The 23,035-nt window shown below is 40.3% G+C and overlaps 1 protein-coding gene across 1 annotated transcript; it reads right to left on the bottom strand.

Moving 5' to 3' along the window:
- Nucleotides 1-1,440: 1,440 nt before the first annotated feature.
- Nucleotides 1,441-22,738, bottom strand: slitrk6 (SLIT and NTRK-like family, member 6). The gene is made up of 2 exons (XM_086282998.1): nucleotides 22,166-22,738; nucleotides 1,441-4,865 (listed from the first exon to the last, which is right to left on the bottom strand). Exon 2 carries the CDS (start codon nucleotides 4,848-4,850, stop codon nucleotides 2,313-2,315), a length of 2,538 nt encoding a protein of 845 aa, XP_086139124.1. The 5' UTR covers nucleotides 4,851-4,865; nucleotides 22,166-22,738; the 3' UTR covers nucleotides 1,441-2,312.
- Nucleotides 22,739-23,035: the final 297 nt, after the last annotated feature.

Raw genomic sequence — 23,035 nt, forward strand, 5'->3', positions numbered from 1 at the left:
ATAAAGCATCCTGCACACAGTTTTGCACTTTGCTAATGTCTCACCTTTAGAGGAGCATATTGCTTATGAGTCTCATAGGATCAAGCAGCAGAAGATCATTTGTCTTCCCTGCTGTGTGCATGTCTGTGTGTGCCTCTGAGAGTTTTCATACCTTAAATGATGTGCGTGCATACAGAGTTTATGTATTTAGATGTCAGTGGCAGTCTGTGTTACGTGTGTATTCTTGGAAAGCAGTGTCGGATACATCAGTTATGATAGAAAGTAGAGGAATTACAGAAGATCCACTGTTTCCCCAAGTGGAAAGAAAAAAAAAAGTAATGCAGTAGAGCATGGCTGGACAAAAAGCCTGCCGCCACTGTTGTGTGATTAAGGACAAGGTCTGAGCCATTGCGGGGGGGTAAATTATTCACATAGCTGGAAAAAAAAAACCCAAATGTTGTTTACACAAGTACATCCTCGCACGTATGCTGTGCAGGACTGATAGCACAATGAGAGAAAATGTCTTTTTCGAGTGCCTGGTGTGGCAATTAGCGCATATAGGGTGCGGTGTTGAGAAGCAGCAGCTTTGAATTCTTTTATCTTGAAGGTAAAACAGGCTGGATGTATACATGAGTTAGCCATAAATTACTTACAAACCATATGTATACTGCAATTCTTTATTTCCTCTTTCAATTACAAGTTCTGTTTATAGTCTGTACAGCACTGAAGGCACACAAAAAAACAATAGATATAATGGAACATAAGTATATACAAAATATACAGAATAAATAATTAACTCTAGTTAAGTAGAAAAGCTACAGAGTGTGTGCTTACATGAACCGTTCCAAATGTTGAGTTTCCAAGAGTATGAAGAGCAAACAGTATAAATGCAGAATAACGACAATGTCTACATTGCACATGTCACTCGCCAACTCGTCAGCTGTTTATAATGTGAGCTGGGAAACAGAGAGAAGTCGGCTGGAGTCTGTTTTCTATCAGGCTGTCTGTGGAAAACTGGACCTTCGCTCGCTTTCGGGCAATGTTATGTTCCAGGAAGTTAATAAATGTCAGCACGAGGAACGAACAATGTTCCCAAATGCTGTTGTCAGACAGAAAATAGTGGCACACGTCTCACACACAGACACTCAGACACACACAGATCAATGATATTCCACATTAGTGGCTTTTTCATCAAAAGCTTAAAAAAAACAACAAAACAAAACAAATTTCAGCAGGACTCTGATTGTCATGCACCATCTTATGGCATTTGATTAGTGCAATGCATTTTTACAACATTACAGTGGTGTATATACTTTACTTGAAGTGCTCTACTTACTGACTCAAGAAATAAAGACGTAGCTTGTACAAAAATAAATAAAGTTCCTATGTCGTGTCAATTAACTGACAGAAGGATAGCTTTCAAACTGCACTCCTATCCCTGTATTTTTTTTTATATATATATATATATATATATTTTTATGTACATGTTGGCAATTTGCTGACTCTTCGGCACAATGAGCATTCTGGTTGCGGCAATCCAGCTGGCTTATGTTGACAGAGGATGTAATCAGGTCATACCCAGAGTCAGGGTAAACTGATTAAACAGCATTTCTGGGTCAAGTGATGATTGAAATTCACTCACTTCTTCCCAAACATCTGCTTTATTCCGTCGGGATGTTGGAGCGTGAGGGGGATGGGGAGGGTGCTATGTGGATCGATTCATTTGGCTGCAGTAACACAGCAGAGATGTAATTAATCATTTAAAAAAAACAAAAAAAGTTGGTTTCAACACAGGTCTGTTCAACAGACTGTGAGTTTTAACCTCTTAAACATCCAACAGGGTTCGTATTAGGGTTGGGGTTTAGGGTATTTTCATAAAGCAGAAGCTGATGCTGTTTAAATGAAGCTCTGTAGTTTTCATCTAACAGTCTGTGTGTGAATGGTGTGTTCCCCTTAACCCTAATCCTGAACTCAACCCTAGACAGCACACGCTCATCTCGCGTTAGGTTCGGGTTTTGTTTTGGCCACAGCAAACTGAATCTTTGAAGATGATGTTATATTTCAAATGACGTCTCAGTGGTCCTGTGGAGATTAAGCGGTTAAGTTATATTTGGCCATAAATAATGACACCTTTTACCAGCTACATAACATGGCTGTCAACAGATGAAACAAAAAAAGAATCAACCAATTACATTCTGTGCTACAATTTAAGAGATGTGCCCATCATATATCTATATTTATATTTTACACTGTGGCAAGTACAAGAGGGCAAAAAGGACAAGGCACTTAGATCAAACATTTTATGTATATATATTTATTATAACTTCATAAGCTCAGTTAAATGCAGTTTGATGCTCCAGAACTTCCAAATAGTCTGGTTCAGTATGCAGGTTAGCTTTGAGTTCAAAGTACTCGTTTTTTGTTTGCTCAAGCATGACCTTGTGTGGTCTTGAGTACATAATTGTCTCCATTAGTTTCACCTCCTCCTGGTGCCCTGGGACCTGCATGTCTACAGCAGGCTGAAGCTGAGGCATATTTTTTCTCAGGTATTCTGTTATTCCCAGCTGCTGCAGCTCCTTCTCCCTCTCCAGAATGTTCCTGTACAAGGAGTTGGGGTTGCTGAGAGTGACAAACTCCGCGGGGCACTCTCCGGGCATGGATCTGAACTTTGAGCTGGGGTTTCCCGTGAGGGGCGACGTGTTCTCCTTCTCCATGATGCTCCGGCAGAGGTGATGCTTGGAGCTGGGCTCGTCGAGGTTATAATCCATATCGGCGTCGTGCTCCTTGTGCTGAGAGCAGTAGGTGGGGTTGCGGCAGATCTGCACGATGGGACTGTGCGACCTGTCCTCGTACAGAGTGGTGGACCCCGTCCTCTGTGTCAGAGTGTGGTGAGTGGTTTTCTGCCCATACATGCTGTAATGCAAGTGAATGGGGGAGCTACTGCTGGTGTTTTCTCGCGGCTGCTCCTCTGCTGCTTTTTTCTTCGCCCTCCGCCGCCGCCGATGCACGACGAACACCACCAGCCCAGCCGAGCAGAATATGACCATGAGGACAAAAACAAGAAGGCTTAAAATGAGCACAGACAGTGGGATAGTGTCTGTGAGTGAGATGAGGAGACTCCTCTCATCGCTGTTGGGCCCCAGGGTGGCTGTCACACTCTCTTCATTTGAGGGCAATGGGTGGTAGGTCCCTAAACCGGGACAAAGCACCTCATGATGAAGGCTTCTCAGGTCGGTCTGCATCACTTTCTTTGGCATGTGACACAAAATGGAGCCCACCACTGTGTCCTTTCTCAGTTTCTCTACCCATTGTTTGAGGCTGAGCAAGTCACAGCTGCAGTCCCAGGGGTTGTCCTCTAAATAAATCTGCTCCAGCGAGTCGAGTTGATCGAGCACGTTGCTCACTGGCAGGTGCATAAGCAGGTTTTTTCTCAGGTTTAATTTGGCGAGAGGCACGTTGCGAAATATCTGCGCTGGAAGAGAGCTGAGCAGGTTGTTATTTAATGACAGCAGCTTCAGGTTTGGCAGGGGATTAAATGTGCCTGGTGCAATCTCTTTGATGAGGTTGTATTCCAGATATAGGTATTCAAGGTTGTGCAGTCCTACAAACATGGTAGAGAAAAGCTTTTCAATTCTGTTGCCATTTAAGTAGAGCTTTTTCAAGCTGCTTAAGCTGAGGAAAGTTTCATTATCAATGTAATCGATTCTGTTGTTTGCCAAGTTGAGCAATTCTAAACTATCATATGTTACAAAGTCGTACTTCAGAAGTTTCTGAATCATATTTCCCGTCATAACGAGCTTAGTTGGGCTTTCCTTAAGTATTCCGATATCTGACACCTTTTGAATTCCTCGGTCTTGACAATGCATCAAAAACCCAGCCACGGGGTGATTGTGACAAGAACAATGCTCCACACAAGGACTGCTGGGAATGTGAGATGGTGTCGGGATTCTGCCGTCATCCTTGGCATTGACCAACTTGGGAATCTGAGCTACTTTGGATGAGGGAGTAACAACCATATCCAGTGACTTTGACGGCTCCTCCAAGGGAATATTGGCGTGGGATGGACAGAGGATGTCCCGCTTCACCTTTGCCAGAATGGACCCCTTGAGGTCATGTGGTGTGGTGCAGATCACATCGCTGATTGATGATTGGGCTCTCATGTTCTCCATCCAGATTTTTAAATGTAAAATGTCACAGTTACAGACCCAGTCATTGTCTTCTAGGAGGAGTTCCATTATGCGCCCAATATGCTCCAAAAAGCCGACATAGGGCAGTGTCTGGAGCTTGTTGCCACGCAGGTCCAGGTGGGTGAGTGGTACAAATCGGAAAATGTTGCTGGGTAAAAACTCGATGGAATTGTCATTGAGGATGAGGACCTTGAGGCGGATCAGTTTGTTGAAGGCCCCTGGCTCGATGACCCGTATGAAATTTGTGTCAGCTTGGAGAAATTCCAAATTCACCAGGCCTTGAAAAGTGTCCTCTTTCAGTGTGACAAGGAAATTGCTATTTATATGGAGTTTTTTCAGCGAACCGAAAGTGCTAAAGACCCCTGGCTCCAGCTCTTGTATACTATTACCCCCGATGTGCAGTGAAAGGGCACTCTTAAGCCCTTCCATTTCCTCAGCACGGAGCTCAACCAAGTCATTCTTGTAAAGGTTCAGGTGGAAGGGCACACCTGCTGGGACTTTGATTTGGGAGATTTTGCTGATGTTTCTCTGCTCGCAGTTAAGATGAAAGATGCCGTCTTTTCTCTCGCAAGAGCACAAGGAGTCACAAGACTCACTAATGGAGGATGATGCCTCTGAGGGATGGATATCTTGGGATTGGACCGCAGCGAGAAACAAGCCGATGAAAATGACACAAGGCAGCATTTCGGCCTGAGAAATCTGTGAAGAAAGGATGGGCAGAAGGGGTGGGGAGGAAAAAGAAAAGTGTTAAGCAACTATGTTGCAGAAGGTCAAACTCAAACACGATGTCCTAAATAACTGTGCCACTTACACGTAGCATTAAAATTATATTCAGTCTCATTGTCAGTGATCCAAATGTCATTTAAGTTTCATATGTTACAACAGCAAGTTTATGTTATGTATGTGTAAAAGTGTAAAATTATATTTATGAGTGCATCATATGCATGACGAGTAACACAGTTCTTGGGTCAAAGCCTTTATGTAGTGTAGAACTGTCCTTGCACAGCCTTAATTGCATGAAAAATATATAAGACTAGAAAACAATGCTAACAGTGTCCAGTATTCTCTACACATTGTGTTCAATTTATATGAAACGCTCATTAGTTTTAATACAATTTCCCACTCCCTCTTATAGTCAGCATGCTTTACCTATATTTAGATTTATACTTGCACACTCTGATTTATTTACGAATATTCTCTTGATTTATTGACTTTTTAACGTATGACTATGCTGCAATACGAAAGAGACCATCTTTGTGAGTAAATTATATCGTATTAATTTCTTATGAGATATACAATACATGAATGAATTTCATGCAAACTTGTGAGGCAAACAGGACAACCAGATCTCTGTTGATCATCCGTGGCCATCACAAAATCCAACATCTACTGCACAGCAAAGGTACATATTTTGTTATTTTAGTGGAATTGGAAGCAGCTTCACACACTTTATTTTTACTGGAAAAAAAATCTTGGAGCTTCATGTTCTCATCATTTTTTCTTTCACTTTAGTGTGTAATGAATGCACAGCAGTGGGCTTATTTTTCGCAGGCTGTGAGTGTGTGTGTGATCTGAAAACACTGTGTGGTTTTTGAGCTCTGACAAAGCTGTTTTGATGCGACTGGTTTCGCCAGCATTGTCAGAGGTTTAGTAAGGTGTCGTTAACAGTTTTACAAAAAGGGGTGGAGATGTCTTAGCAACTGTGAAAACTCTAAGAAGTATTCTCTTCTTTCTGAATGTTTACACCTATGTTGCCTTTACTCAATATATGTAGCATCATCTCTAGCTAATGGCACGCCTATTCATCCAATAAAACACTTCAGAATTAAGACTCCCTCCCGGGGCACTGCATTTTACCGATGAGTAAATAAATTCCACAGGGTGAGGACTGAGATCAGACAGCAACTCTTCCCAGTGACTCAGTGGGATAATGGTACATTATTTAAAAAAAAAAAAGAGGCAGAGCGAGAGAGAGAGAGACTCATTTGACTGATTTCTCTGCCCTTTATATGCAGGCTCGTCTGAACAAAGACGTAGTGTGAGTCATGCAAATGCAGAAGTCACTTCAATCCATGTCAAAGCAACATTTAGAACAAGCATTCTACATTTAGAACGTGAAATAAATGACCCCGTTTTATTGCAAAACCAGCTAACTCACATGAGGCTGGACTCAAAGAGAATTAAATCTGAGCCAACCCTGTATTCATACATCTGAATTCTTTCAAATACTCTTGACTGTATTATTTTACAAACTATATTAAAGCAATAAACCGAAGCGTGTGGAGGGGCAGCTCGGTCCACTGAAAACCAAATCAAACTGTGAGTAGGATTTATGTTGAATGACAAGGGAAAAGCTGAAATCTGATTTTAATGATGAGCAGCCTGCGCACCACATTGAAATCTATTACATTAAGTCGACTAAAATCCCGATGGATCAAAGGCTAAATCACTCTTGGGGGACTGGTGCAGAAGTGTAGACATCTTCCCTAGATCAAGAATCATCTAGATATTCACTGTTAACGAATGGGATTCTTCAAAGAGGAAAGACGTGAGAGATGACAGCCGTTCTTGTTAACGAATGCGATTAGTAACTGGAAAGCTTCATTCTGGCAAGACGGGGCAAGCCAATCCAGCCTGTGTTTGTCAGAGAGTGAAAGCTATGACTCAAGATATCTATCGAAATAATACTCAACTGTCTCTCTTTACAAAGCTGAGGAAATATCTCCCCTTTACGCAAAGTCAGAGACATGTGGGGCATATTTTCTGGGGGTGTTTGCAGTTGCCTGTGCCCTAAAGCAGTAATAGAAAAAAATATCTTTTTTGGTGTGCAGACTAGAGATACACCCTGTGAATTCATCATCAAAAACCACTCTACTGTTTTGGGGAAAACAACAAAAAGACTTTAAAAAAATGTGAAGTTTTTGATGTGTCAGTTTGGATGCTCAATTTTTTTTTTTGTCCTCTAATTGTAAAGTTTTAGAAAATTACATTTTCTATATAGCCTAGAGATACAGACCAAGGGACCAGCAGGCATTCATGTACCAATTAGCTTAATTACTGTTCTGAAACACATCAGACGTTCAGATTTTAAATGCTTACTACAGTCTGACTATAAATATAACAATTGTTCTGTTTACCAAGTCAAGCAATCCTCACACAACACACACCCAACCCAGGGAGACAACAGAGAGAAGATATCAGCTCCATGAAGCTAAAACATCTCTGAAGTTATTCCCCAACCCTCTCCGTGCCTCTTCTTTCCTTCTTTCAACTTTTTGCCTCCCTCACCATGCCTCCATGCATTTTTGGTGCCACAGGGCAAAGTCAACAGTATTGATGAAAACCAAGACAACTCCATCTTCAACATCTTTGAGGTTCAGGCATATACCCCAAGGTCATTCTCCACATACCTGCAATAACCGATAAGAGACTTTACACTCCTCACTCCATGGACCCGGGAAACACTGAATAGCGAGAACTCTAAGAAATATAAAAACCCTAAGACACTCGTTACATTACCAAAGTAATACATTACTGGTAATGTCACTGAACTCTTACCTAACTCAGATGGCACCAGCTTCAACTCTCATAAGTGCACAAAGAGCCAAAAAGGAAGCTGTAGTAAAAGGAAATGTGTGGACAGTTTTTTCTTTGGCTAGCTTTACAGCATATCTATTTAGACAAGTTTCTGTTTCAGACTGCAAAATCTGGCCTGGGAAGTATTTAAATTAAAGCACATAATGTAATGTTATTACAGTAGTTGAGCATGTCCTCTGCTGCAGCATTTTACACTTTACTGTAACACTTGCAACCGTGAGCAGGCCAGAACACAAAGTGTGCCGGTGAAAAGATGTGTTCGTTTTTTTGGGGGGAATGAAAGGAAAAGCGATATACTGAATGCCAAGGAATGGTATTCTTACATTGCTTTGGAAAAAGAAAAACAATTCAATAAAAGGCACAGAAAATTTGCAACACCTATAATTCCTGCAGTGCTTAATAAAGACAAGTTTACAACGTTTGGGGGAGGGAGGTGAAAAAAAACCCATCAACCCACCAAGCAGAAAAACGTAGTCTAACGAACACAGATATTCGATGTCAAGTTTTTAACTGATGGTATTTTTTTGCGACTGAGTGATTTCTGTTGTTTTAATTATAGTAAAAGTGCAACTGCTCAACAGTGGTTAGCCACAAGTGGAAATTTTTGATATACCAAACCCAAGCGGCATACAGGTGAGACAACCGTAGTAGTCCACAAACGTTTCTCCTCAGGTCATTTTAAAAATTTCCTCCATGAAGCAAGCTTTCTTGCTAATGTATGCACCTCAATGCTGTTACAAGTGTCCCTTTAGTGAGCAGGTTGCATGTGGGAGATCCTGAAGGGGAGAAAGAAAAGATGGCTGGATGGATATTACATTCCTCCAATAACACCTCTGATTCTACCACAGAAAACAGCTTCTTCTTCACTTCTTCCCTGCCATGCTGATTACTGAGAGAAACAAATGCTTTCAAACCCATGCTAATAACATATTGCAGATTGCAGGTAACAAACCGCACCTGCATCGTTAGCCAATTCCTCACACCCTCATCTGTTCTTCTCGTCCGTGACCCTACACAAGTTTCTGAATTGGATATTACTAAAATACACTGTCTGTTTCTGTGTTAGCAGATCAACAGCAGACCTTTAAACTCCTGTTGTTCTCAGATTACAGTCTCCTGTTAATTTGACCTGCTTAGTAAATCTGGTCCTGAATGCACTAATAATCTCATGATCCCCTCCCTTACTCATTTCTACAGGGAATCACCACAACATCAGGCAGAATGCACAGGAATAATTAGTTGAATGTTCTTGCCTCGAGGGAAATCTGGCGCTCTGAATCTGACTGGACGGGAGTACAACAATAAGGAGACCAACCACTCTTTGAGAAAGACAAGTTGCTCATTATAGATCACTCACTGAGCTACTGTTTAGATACACAAAGGATGAAAATGTCTCTCAAACAGTGATGATGTCTTTTAAACTGTAGACTATTCTGCATTTATGTTCCTGTCATCTATCCGGTATGTCGTACAGAATTGAAAATGTCAGATTATTATTTCCCTTTTGTCCAACCAACAATCCACAAAGCAAATAGATTTGAATAATGTGTTGTAGTTTTAAACTTTGTAATAGTTGAATGCAGTTTATAAAATCCCAAATATAACACATCATTCTGGTGTTCTGCAGTCTAAGTTTTACTTAGTGTGATCTTAATAATCTTTGGCTCGGTTTCTATGATTTCACCTCTTATGATTCTTGCTCAAATGAGGTGAGGAGGAGGGAAACTGAGGAAGAATTAAGGACTTTATGGATTGGCGTGAATTTGAGAGTCCAGCAGGTGGTGGACAGAAGACTGCTCTTGAAGCTGAAATCAGCCAAAGGGACTGCACCCTTTATTGGCTGTTTTATGTATTTATACAGGAGAACTTTATTAGGAATAGTTATTGTTTTGCTATTTGGGATATGTGGTGTCATATCTGTGTTGAACCTGCCAGGTCAATGTAATTTCCTGCTAAGGATTAATCATGGATATATCTGTTTATGTTTCTAATTAACATCACGTTGGCATGTCTTCAAAACACTGCAGTCAAGCGGTCACTAAATAAATAAAAACGTAGATTAAGAATCAATAGACATTTATCATTTAATGGTCTCTGCAATAATTTATCTTTACAGATGGCTAAGCAAACTCATTAAAAGAGGAGGTAAAGTGATGGAAGAGAGGTATCAGAATTGGCTATAGGCCACCAAATTTAAGCTTTCAAAGCCAAAATTTTCTCTGAGTGGTGGAATTGCCCTTAGACCTTTCCAGCTGCTTGCCCCCCCCCCCACGTCCATGTGGAAAGGCATGGCATTTATTTTAGAAATCAGTCTTTCGCTTCTGAATTCTTATTGCAAAAAGCAACAAGAATGAAAGAAAATATTTGAATCAACTTTTTAAAGTCTGTATTTGAAAAGACATACTCACAGATTCCATATATGAAAAGAAGATATTAATGTAAAATCAAACATTGGCAAAACTTCTAAGCTGTGAACAACTTCCACATTTATACAGTTAGACATCACTGGGAGTTAAGCAATAATCATTTTCAAGCATTTCTATGCAGAACATTGAGAAATGTGACTATGTACTCGTGTTTAGCAATTAAAGATAATGTGACAAACCAAAATGAGACACAAAAATCTCATTCGTCAAACCTATTAAATTTACATTGTTTAGACAGCGATAATATTCAGACAACATCTCCCAAATCTAGTGCTGAATAATAACTGCAGCATTTCCCTTTTTATTATTTATATACATTTGATTGCTCAGGAGTCTGGTGGAAGTCATGGGACCCAAGGCGCTCACCTTTGTGACCCTAATGGCTTGTAGGATAATATGAAATGGAAAAAAAAAGACTATTAACAGATGTTATCGCGTGCTGCATGATAACACTGCAGAGAGCAGATAGAGAACGGCAGTAGTTTGATGCTCTCTTCCTACTGGATTTCAAACAGACTCCTCTTAACTGATCCATTTTTCAAGCAATCAATGTTGCATGGAAGTCGGTGTGATGGGCGCAGGAGATGAAACATTCTTCCAGTGCCAGTCTTCTGCTGCACTCTCTTTTTTTTTTTTTTTACACATTCAAATGTTCATCTCGTGCTGTTCAGACAATTCAATTAGAGATCTACTGAAGCCCTATGAGATCGGAGTGAAGCTGTGGAACAGACTAAGTAAAGATATGAAGCAATGTCCAAGCATGGCGCAGTTTAAAAAGCGGTTTAAGGATATGGTTTTTACAGGGTACAGGGAAAAGGTAGAGATTTGATAGGGTGTTCTTGTCTAATATTTTCATGTGTGTGCGCATGCACGGGTTTGTTGGTATGGGTATATGGGTATATATGTATGTGTATGTATGTATGTATGTATGTATGTATGTGTGTGTGTGTGTGTGTGTGTATATATATATATATATATATAAAATTGTAGGTTGTGTATCCTTCAGGTGTTAATGGGGTTATTGAAAATGTGTATATGTGCGTATGTGTGTATATACGTAGGTATGGATAGATAGAAACATATATGTGTATATATTAAAAAAAAAAAAAAAAAATTACACATAACATATAATGTAATTACAAGGAGGTATTTCTGTAGTCTATTGATACTAGATAGTGGAAAAGGGGTGGGATTAAATAAGCTTATGCTTCTTCCTGCTCCTTTTTGAACATGGACGTTATTTGGAGTTGTGGTTGCTCGTTTTCCTTTTGTTTGCTTTGTTCATTTGTCTCTTTTAATTCTTTTTTTTTTTTTTTTATACTTTTTCAACATAAAGATTCAATCAATCAATCAATCAATCGCTCCTCATGCATGCGAGCGAAGCCAACTCATCACCCAAAATCGAATCAGATGAGTGAAAAAAAAAAGAAAAAAGGAAAAGCAGCATGGAGCGAAGGAGAGTAAGACATCAGAGAGAAAGTGAGGAAAAAGTCTGTTGATGGAATATTAATCATAGGCCGGGTTCTTTACCATCGCTGGAACATACACAGGAGGCTTTGTCCATTTATAAAACCAATAAACACCCTGTTAATGCTTCTGCTGGACCGGTTATAAATTGTATTGTTCCAGTGCAGTGAAACACTCCATAATATCACGGAACACCCACAGTGAGTCCACTGCCCCCCGTGGGTATAATATGTCAGAGTGACAAGGCCTCTTCTATGTGACTGTGCGAGCACTCTCACACAGAAAGCCATGAATACACAAATGCTTATCTTCCACGCAGACTTTTACAGCACTGCTGTAAATAAATGTTGTCTTTTTATATGTTCATTAGTGTGTCCATTCAGACAAGTGCACGCATGATATCTGAGATGATGTAAGCAGCCAAATGACTTTAAATAACCAAAGATAAGTATATCCAAAAACTTTTTGCATGCATTTTCAATATGAAACTCACTTTTGTGTGTGTTATCAATGAAGCGTATCCCTTTGTTTTACACAGGAGCATTTTCATCTTGACCCTAAGTAATCTTTCTAATCAGTGTAAAGGAAGTTTTAAAAAGCCTGTGGAATGATCACTGATGTCTGCCTGCAGCTGCCTTTGCCTCAAACACTTTGCTGGTCTCTCAGTCCACTTTCAGTGGCGCTCGGCAGAGGTGCCAGTTATTTGTTGGTCTTAGTTCTCCATTGTTTCCCCATAGCTACTATACAGGTCCCCTGAAGCACACAACAGCCCCTTGTTTCCCCCATAGACATCCTCCAATGGAGGCTGTAAGCCAGGACGTCTGGCTGCCCTTGCGAAACTGGGTTTAGGGTCAATAACACCCGCTAGTGTACGCCTAACTCCATAGAGGACAACCATGCGTCACTCTCACTGAACCTAAAAAATTAAAAAATTCCTCTCCTTATATGAAATTTGCTCCAACTTTAAAGTTTAATACATGCAGCATGTTTGATCAGGTGACCAATGTGTTAAATCATCAAGATTTCAATAATTGAGCTAAATGATATGGTTGCCATAATCACGCAGCCCTAGAAACAACGCAATCAAGTTTTATTCTTATCAACATTTCTGTAGGACAAGTCACTTTCGAACAGGCAGATGAGTCCAGAATTCATTACTTGGTAATCTAATGTATCACATAAGTAGTGTGAGAAAGCGATGCAGCTGAGCAGACCTTTGCTGATAAACTTGGAGCATGTCCCTTTGCAAAAGTCACCAAAAATCCACACTGCTATGGATTCTGACAAAGACATCTCACTGCTGACAGCATTTCAGTATGAATGGACTGAATGTGGCTTTATCACAGCTTGACTGTGACAAACTTTAAAATGACAACTGTATTGGGCATTCCTTTGCAAAGCCAGGGTTCATACTAAGCATGCCATCCTTACTGAACAGCTCGTGTGCCCTTGCTTGCCATTGATTTTTGCACTCTTTACGCCCCTGACAGCACACTGCAGCACCACTTATTTACCATCTGTACATTTGTCATAGTTTCTAGTGGACTGACAAAGACACACACACTATAGATACAGTATATGACAACAAAACAAGGACCTGGATTTGCACTGTACTAAGTATGAATGCACACCATCCGGTTGACAGTTCCGAACATTATTTTTAGATAATATGAACACAGTCATAGTCGTGTTCTGTCCTCGTCACTGTCAAAGTAAAGCACGCTAGAGCCACAAATAGCCCATAAGGCATAATTCCTTCTTCTGTTGCAGGAGGCAACCTGATGTAGCATGAAAGACTTGTTATCCCTAGTGGCACCCCGATGGATAGAGCCATTCTCTTAGCTCGCTCAAGAGTGATAAAAGTCACTCCAAATTAGTGTTTTGGACATATCATGGAGATGTCTTGTGGATATCTCACAATATTATTGGCTTTTCACTTGCTCTTAAAAGCATTAGTCACCTCGGTTCTTAGCATTTTATGACCTTAGTCCTCCTCATTGCTAGGCTACCTGCAGCTGCGATGATTAATGGATCCTGACAACAGGGTGGTTGAAAGAGTAGAGTTTAATTCACTGAAGTCTGAAGTTCTCTGACAGTTTAATCCACCTGTTCACCACCCGCAGCAATAATGTAAATATAATCTGTACCAGCACCGTGAGACTGAAATCCAAGCAGGTTTAGAATCAGGATTCTACAAAACAACTTTTATTCAAACATATGAGCCAACATCTGACATGTATTGTATTGTTCTGCATATGGTTAATGAGGATTCACACGTACAAGGATCAGGTTTCAGAGCTCTTGCCTGTCAAGTCCCTGTGAATGGAGCGATATCATGTGTTTCCCAACGGAATTGTTGATCTATTGCTTCATTTTGCTTGCGGTGCTTGTGCTGAAACGTTTATCAAAACTTTCCGTGTGCCAGCGCAAGTGAAAGTGACTGTATTGCATTTATTCAAATTTGAATCAAACATGCATAAAAACAAATCCAGTAAACCAATGTTAAAGACATTTCAGCTGTACATATTTAGTTGGATTTTAGTTTTGTAAGTGCAGTAGGTATGACTGATTTAGATTTTAATTTAAAAAATAAAAGTTCAAAACGTTTTTTTAGCTCCTAGTTTTAGTTTTAGTTAACTAAAGTGCATCCACCTGTTAACGGTCTATATACATCTATTTTATAAAATATATATATTAACACTGACTGAACTTTCTGGCCCTTTGTTTCAGCATGGTGGAGGTTTTAGTGGAAGTATTGTGCTTTCAAACAGGCCAACAAAGATCCTTTTAGCTGTGTTGGAAGCACACAGCCTTGGTGATCAGGGGAGCGAGGCTGATAGCACACGCTCTGCTGGCTGCTACAAGGATTGCATCTTTAGAAACATCATCAGTGTCCCGATGAAAAAAAAAATGAAAAGAAAGAAATTCGATTGGCTCTCTGCTTTTCTCATGTTGTCCAGTAGTTCTAACAGCTGGGAGCTCATCCCTATGGTAAGTCATAAGCAGATACTGAACTTCATCATGCATAGAGACCTAATACATCTTTATGGCCATTAACTGACACAGTTAATGCCACAGTTTTGCTTACTCACTACCTTGTGTAACTGCATAGCTTCCTCACTTTCTGCTCTCTGCTGGTGGGCCTTAATTTCTGATAGAGAACATATGCATGATAGAACTAATAATAGAAACACAAAGGCAGTGTGGGATAGGGAGGGAAGAGGGGGTGGCTCAGCTCCCCTGGCAAGCTTGATTTAGAAGGCCTGCATTTCCAATGGTCTGTTTAACTAATGCGCAGTAATTAGTTCTCCTGAAATGAGCAGGCGAGTTACGCCACTGTATAGTAGGATCAAGGTATGTTTTGTAAAAAGACCCATCTGCACCAAACAGATGTATGTTTCTGTATACCTTACTGTCGCTTTAAAAAAAAAAAAAAAAAAGGACACTTTCTATTCAGGAGTGACTCACCAGCAGGACTGGCAAAGTGTAGATACATTTGTTCACTATGCTCAATCTAGTTTCAGTGCTACCTGGAAAGTCAGGCAACTGAAAGCAAAGCCAATACTCTAAATAAAGTAGAAAACAGTTTTAATAGAGATTGTTGTGTTATATCATTATGAGATAGCTCTTTGAGAATATTCAGTGAGTGTTTCATATCTTTCTATCTCCAGTGTAACCATCCTTAGTCCTTTCAGCCTTTCAGTTGTTTCTAATGTCGATTTTAAAGCATGCCCTCCATAAAAAAAGGGCCACAGGGTAATGGTAATGACGGTCTTATGATTCGCTCCATAAATAGGTGTAGATCAGCCACTTGGAAAAAAACAAAAACTTCATTCTCAAAGGAGTCACATATTATAGGTAGACAGGCCTGGCTACTGAGAATAAACAAAAGAAAGGGCACCACCTAGAACATTCTGTCATGTCAGTTAATCACAGCTTGGTTTCTGTGGTCTACAAAAATGCAGGCAAGTTTATAGACAACCTGAAAATCTGAAAATAGAAACTTAAATTATATTAAATCTCTAAAAATACTAACTCGCAACAAAAAACGATTTTTATATTTTCATATGCATTCTAGTTAGATATCTGCAATATACCAATACTGGTCTATTTTGAAACTTTCAATTTGAATTTATAGAAACTTCCTTCCAAACAAACTACAAATACATAAAGTGATTGTCAAACACAATCGAGCTGTAAGTACATTTTTCATATGACATGATGGATTGTCATGTACTGTGATCACGCTGGATATCCTAACTGTGCAATTATGACTGGTATCATTCAAAAACTAGAGTCTTCGATTATTTTTAAAGCAAGGATTAAACAATATGTTTTCCTCACTGTTAAAATTGATCGTTAGGATAGAAAAGCTCCATTAAGAAAGTTATTTTACCATTTTACACATAGGAGCAGTTTCAGAACATAAAAACATACCCATTTACGCATTTATGTTTGAGATCCAACTCAGAGCTGTTTTACAACATATTCATGCAAATATTTAAAAATGCACAAAAGCCAGGAATTAAAGGGGGTCACCACACGCATTGCAGTAATGTTACAATTAGTTAACAGTCGTCCTCAAATTGGGCATGTGGCTATTTCTGGGAAATGTGAAATGATTTTCGAAAATCCGGTCCTGGCTGATTAATTGTTCTTACAGTCAAACACAGAGCAGCTTCCTGCTCTCTTATTTTGCTCCATTATTTCAAGAGTTTCATCAAATCTGTCATACAGTCGGCCTTGGTAGTTGCCTTTTCTTTAATGCATGCATTGCAGTTTTATGATATTGGCATCAAATCTAATAATTTTTGTACAAATTTCTCCACCTGCTATCTGATGTAAGCCTTTCAAAAAAAAACAATCGATGCATGTGCGCCTGGAATTGCCCACCCCTGGGGTAGTGGTTTATCAGTATGTGTTTTCAGATGTCTCTTGGTTCTTAACCTTTATATAACTTTTTTAGCTACCTCCCAGTTTTTGACCACCACCATAAATATGAATGTATTCATAATGACTTGCCCGGTTAAAATATTGTGCAAATGTTTATTGCACAACAGTGCAGACTGGCCCAAGTTCAACTTCAGTGGATATCCTATCAGGACAAAACAAACATTTTTTGGATGTAGAATCAAAGCAGTTGTTTCTTCACATTTGGTAATTAGACTTTAGTTACTCGGAGAAGATATGAAACTATTTTTTTAAAACACAGCTTACAAATAAGTACTTGTAACATAGATTTTCTCTGTATAACTCTGCTACACATTAGACAGCCAGTCACTGAGATCATTAGATCTTCGCACTAGTATGCTGTCTGCTGATTGGCTCTTTAACACTGATGAGATTTACTTCAAATATACTAAAATTTAGTATCAAATAACAAGACATTATCCAACACTTGGTAGGATGTAATCAGTCTGATTTATCAGTTTGATATTCAGCCTTATGTACTACACTCTAGCTTACTGTTCGTCAGCAAAACCATGACGAGTTTACTAACTGAACAAAGTATTATAAAGTCATAAGCTGTTTTTTATGACCACATCTGTTAGTGGCTCTGTTCATTAGTAACAGCTGAATGGTATGTGATCAAGTGACAATTCATCAAGACGCCTACTAAAAGCAAAGAAAGAGGGAAGAAAAATCTACAAGCCATATGTAAACGTTGCCTGTATGTGTTTTATATTTACCTGACAGGATCTAGACTATGATTGTCATAAGCGACTGCACATTTTCACATATGGGTGCAAACTTTGAGCCCATGTGTGTTCATGGGAGAAATGGAAAGATGGCGGCGCAGCTTTTTTAGCTACGTTGAAGGTAATAGGATTAGCACAAAGTCACAGATTTATCTTTTACTGTTTGGGAAACATGGAGATGGATCATACACACACACACCCCCACCACCAATTCTGATTCTCCCTCTGCTCTGCCCTTTCCCTGTTTATTCACCAGGCGCCTCCATAATTCATTACTGTGTCATACTAGAATCAGTATAACTTGCTTTATGATGCAGAGCCAGTAGAGCTAAAACTCCACCCTATCTGACACTTTGGCTGATGCAAATTTGCCTGAAGGAAATCCAGTCTATGGTCAAGGGAAATAAGAAGACTCATTGGAGCTGCCAGTATCAGATGCAGCAGCAGACTTAAGCAGTACACACAGACAGAGGCAGAGCTTACGGACCGATAGTCAAAAACATTTTCAGACTGGCACCATTGAGCAAGAGTGGATGGTTAGATGAGAAGATTGATAGATGTTATGTCTGTTTGACTGCATCAGTAACACCAAGGTGTAATGTCTTTTTAAAAGGAAGATAAAGCTGGTATATTTTTACATAATTCTTGTCTGGACACATAAGACAGCAAATTCAATGCAGATTAAGTTCAAGGTGTCTTGCTTTCAGCCTGTGCATTTTTTTTGTCAGTTAATTGAGTGTGTGACAACTTAACTGCAGAGACTCGAGCTGACCTGCGCCGTCCAGCTAAACAAGACCTTTCAAGACCAATTAAGTGGGAGAGCCACAGCGGGAAGTTAAAGAAGCTGGACAGCATTCTAAGCTCCTGCTAAAACCTGTTATCAGAACAAAAGCTTCAAAGTCAAATATAAGACTCAACGCCACCCATAATTCCCTGTTTGTTTTTGAGATGGATTACTCCGAGCCAAATGAAGTTCCCGGAATCACAACAGACACTGCAGATTAAATGCATATACAGGCAGCACAGCACACGCTGCACGTCTGCCACAAGAAATGTGTACACATCACACGTGACGCTGCTGCAACAGAAGGGAGTGTTGCGTTTCAAACAAAGGTGGGGGGGGTGTTATTGTCCTAAATAATCTGCTCGCTGAGCATTTCATCAGAATGCTAGCAGCAGCCCATCAAATTCTATGTGCTACTTTTCCAGCAGAAGGTTTTACAATATTCATAAAGTGCTTGGCAAAATATAAAGATGGATAGGTAAAGGCTCAACAGCTGGCGATAATGTTTGGTGTCAAGACAATGAACAATGCTGAACTTGTAAAGGTTTTTGAGGTGTGTTGAAAATGTGCAGTACTCAATAGCCAGACTATGAGAGATCTATGGGGACCAAGCTCCGTTCTCATAAATATATAAACATATTTTAGAGCGTAAAATATGCTCTAATATAATTTAATCCCTGCTAGACATTAATGTTTTCCCCAAAATGTGGCCAAAGTATGCACTTTTTTATTGCCCATATCTGGCGCTGACTGACTGCACTGGTCCACCTTAAACAATTCTTATATTAAATGTGTTACAACATTTGGGCCACATCTGGTCCACACTACACTAATTATAACCCACATTAATACCATGTCTGGCCCAAACATCTGAGCTGTCAGTGCCAAAAAGATCCCAGATAAGACCCAGATGTGTTTACTATGTGTAGCAAGAAGCACTTAAAAAAAAAAAAGAAAGAAAATCCCTCTCTTCCTTCCCTCAGCCCCAACTGGTCACTGGTCTTATGACCCAGTGTTTTGACTTTTAGTTCATTTTGATGTTTATAGTATGTTTAAGCTCATTAGGTTTCCTATGTTCATTTGCTTATTAGTTCCCCCTTGTGTTTTCAACCCCTGTGACGTCCCCCCTGCCCTTTCATGTCTGAGAGTCTCATGTTGTCAAGTTCATGTTGTCATGTCTGCGTCTCATTATGGTTCCTGTTTTATTTTGAAGGGGTCCTGTGTTCCTATGTTCAATGTTTTTAGTTTTACTCTCCTCTTGTGATGTCCTTATGTTCATGTGTGTCAGCTGTTTCCCCATGTGTTTCCGTTTCCCTCATTATCCTCCTGTGTGCATTTAGTCCATGTGTCTTCAGTCATTCCTTGTCAGGTCGCCTGCTCATGCACGTCACAACTTCAGGTATCCATGTCAGTTCACCATGTTTAAGGTTTTTTCATGTTTAGTTTTAGTTCACCCAGTTTAGGTTATTGTTTAGTTTCACCTATGCTCTTTGTTTGTACCTTGTTTCCTAGCCTCAATAAACGGCTTGTTTTTTGTAAATCCATGTCACGTTCAGTTTTTGGTCTGCGTTTGAGTCCTCTCTTGCAAACACATACAGTCTGCCTCAGCCAGACTGTGACAATAACTTACAATATAAAGCGCCTTAAAGGTGACTATTGCTTTGATTTGGAGCTATATAAATAAAACTGAACTGAAGTGAATTTTACAGGTGTTTGTGCTCAGTCACTCCTTTGTTATGTTGTGGTTACTCAGGAATGTGCTACCATAAACATGCACTTTAACTGCTCCTGATTGCTTTCTCTTACAATTACAAAGTATTTTAAGAACTTTTTTATCGTGTTATGACAAGTCCTGCCTGCTAATTTACACCTTCCTGCTGTGACACACGACCACGAAAAGCCAGCAACCTTTCTCCACTGAAGGAAAAGAGAGCCTTGTTTACTCCCAGGCTTTTCTCCCCATTTCCCTTGAAGGTCTCCCACCAACAGTTGCGTGCGTCTACTACTTAAAAGTCAGGCGGCTTTTAGCCTGGGGGGCTGAAACAGAATGAGGTGGAGTTTGGGCCGGAGAATGCGAGACAGTTGACTTGTTGCGTCAGGCTAGAGGTTGTTTCATTTCAGCCCGACATGGGATAGCACATTAGAGCCCCACCCCCAAACACCCTAGCAGTCCATGGCTTCAGAGTGCGTATGTGTTTCTGCGCTGCCTTGTTTCTGTGCTCGCTCTGACCGTCTATCAACTTTCCCCGAGCGCCCCTGCAGTGTTCCCAGGCACCAATTACTCCAGGACTTGTCCCTTTCCTCCTCTGGATTGGAAGTGATGCGGCTTGCCCCTACAGGGTCGACACCACCACTACACCCACATATCAGTGAGAGATTCTGCCAGCGCCCGCGGCCCTCCTTCACCACAATCCTGGAGAAATGATAATTATGACATCCACCCACTCAACAGGCATGAGATAGTTCAACTCCCTTGCTCCTTATTCCAGCATTTTTTTTTCTTCCTTTTTTTTTTTTGACTGATTCAATATTACGTGGGCTCACGCTGCCTACTTCATCTCCGCTCTCTGATACATAACTGCAGGATTTCTCAATCTGACAAACAGCACACTAATATAGTTTCACCATGGCCAGAAGCTCTACCCTCGACCCAGAGCTGGCTCTGAAATCCGCAGACCACTCACACCTGTGGCCAATTTCCTTTTGGCTACTCAACTCATTACAGACAACACCTACCCTATTCAAACATATTTGTGTTTCCCCTTCACTGCAAACAGTTTGTTCAGTTGTAGGGGACTAACCACGACTGCACCACCTGATATCCACAATTAACATCAGCTCTTGTTTCCCCTCTCTCTATAATTCCCTGTGCCTGGGTGACTTTTTTTATTTTATTTAGGTATTATAGCAATGGAGCTACAAAGCTGGAGGGGGGAAAAACAAAAGAAAACTCTTAACACTAGAGAGCCAGACAGGAAAGTTGTGATTAAAAAAATAAATAATCAAATGTTATGCCATCCAGGGCCTATAACTGGGGCATTACCTTATTAACCATTATTCATCCAAGCAAAAAATTGGGGTCCAGACTCAATTAAGCAAACTTAAAGATAATCAGACAGGGCTTTCCCCATTAACTTGCACTTCCTCTAATTGAAGGGGGAAAGCTGATTAGAAGTAAGGCACAAATGCAGTGCAGATCTATTGAACTGCCTGTGATTAGAGTGTGAACATGCACGCTATAACAGCGCCGTGTGAAACGTAACGAGATTAATTGGCTGGCTCTGCTTCCTGATTGGCTCGGTTCTGTCAGAATTTATGACGCAGCGCCCATTAAAAGACACCTGTGACCACTAACACTAATAAATATTCATACGCCACAGATATAATTAGTGATGGCCGAACGCCAGGAGGGAAGAGCGAAGTGTGAGGCAGCTTCAATCTGTTACCGCGCAGAGCTCTTTTAAAAATGAGCCACTCACTCCAAAGTTTTGTCTTTTTTTTTAAATATATTTTTCCTTGTATGTAATACAAAGCAGAGCACAGGCACACCAGTCCGAATTTCCATAGGGGAGAACAGCGCCGTAGGATACAGTAACTGTGTGTGGCAGACAGCCAGGTGTGCTCGAGGTAATGGAGCCCCCTCAGGAAAACTCACAGCTCCTTCTCTGTTCCTGTCAAGTCCAGGCACTATTTTTTATTTATTTTTTTCTTTAAAGCTGTTTTCTGCCTGTGCTTTCTGACAATCTACACCCTCTGTTTTATAGCAGGTTTTTAAGGGGGGATAAAACTGGATGGTTACGGCACTGCAACATTCTTTAGCTAGTTAGAACGTGCCCGTAATGGACGCGGATTCCTTATCATTTAAGCTAACCCCAATAAAAAAAATAAATAAAAAAAACAAAGGGGGGGGGGGCAGTTATTTAATTGCAATGAAACAGAAATAAACTTTCCATAAATCACATCTGATCCATAACTGACAGAACATTGACAGAAAAATATTTACATTCACCGTAAAGTGACACTTACCGGATAAAACTGTTGAAGAAAGACGATGTTTAAGTCCAAATTTCACTGTACTTGGTCCATCAGTTAATGCGGGTAACCCACCACCTTTAAAAAGAGGAGAGGGGGGACGCGCAGGCTAACAGTTTCACTACAGTCCACGAAGCTCCTTATAAAACAGGCTGACACACTACAAAACTTCACAGGTTCCGTCAGTCCTCTCCCTTTTCCTTTGCGGTTCCTCACACACACACACTCTCACACGCTTAATTATTCCGATACACCAGGACGCTTTGCGGTGAGGTTTCACTCCGGTCCCGGGATGATGAGCAGCCCGCAGCCTTCCTCCTTCCAGTCTCTCCACAGTCAATTAGGATTAAGTTGCAGGTTCGAGGCGACAGTGTTAAAACATTGTTGCCATTAAAGCGGGGCTATTCTTTAATCTCTCTTTTTTCTAATTATGCTTCTACGGTCAACTTAAAATAAAATAAAAATACAATGCCAGCGCGTGCCGTACCCTGCTCTCGCGCTGCGCCGCGCGCTCTGTGTAGTTAACCAATCTGCGATATATTGGAGTTGCTCGGTAATTTGCATGTTGTAGAGGTGGACTACAAGGAGGCAAGGCGGCGTCAAGGCGACCGCAGCACGCGGCTCTCCCGGAGACATTCAGACTTTCAGAATAAAAGCCTGGAGTAGATCAAATGCATTTATTTATTTTTATTTAAGCCTCTTTAATGTTTTGATCAATTTTACGACTTTTATCTATCACAAAACATAATTTAAATTTAATCACTCTAAAAAATGACCATACAAATATTTTTCATTTCTTTCCAACAACTGCCAGCCAACCAGAAAAAAACAAACAAACAAACAAACAAAAAAAAACGTTTATTC

This window comes from Aulonocara sp. 'chitande type north' Nkhata Bay, linkage group LG23, assembly GCF_057382095.1.
Source record: "Aulonocara sp. 'chitande type north' Nkhata Bay isolate Kocher_YH1m ecotype deep benthic linkage group LG23, A_spYH_male_GT1.1, whole genome shotgun sequence".
Lineage (NCBI taxonomy): Eukaryota > Metazoa > Chordata > Actinopteri > Cichliformes > Cichlidae > Aulonocara > Aulonocara sp. 'chitande type north' Nkhata Bay.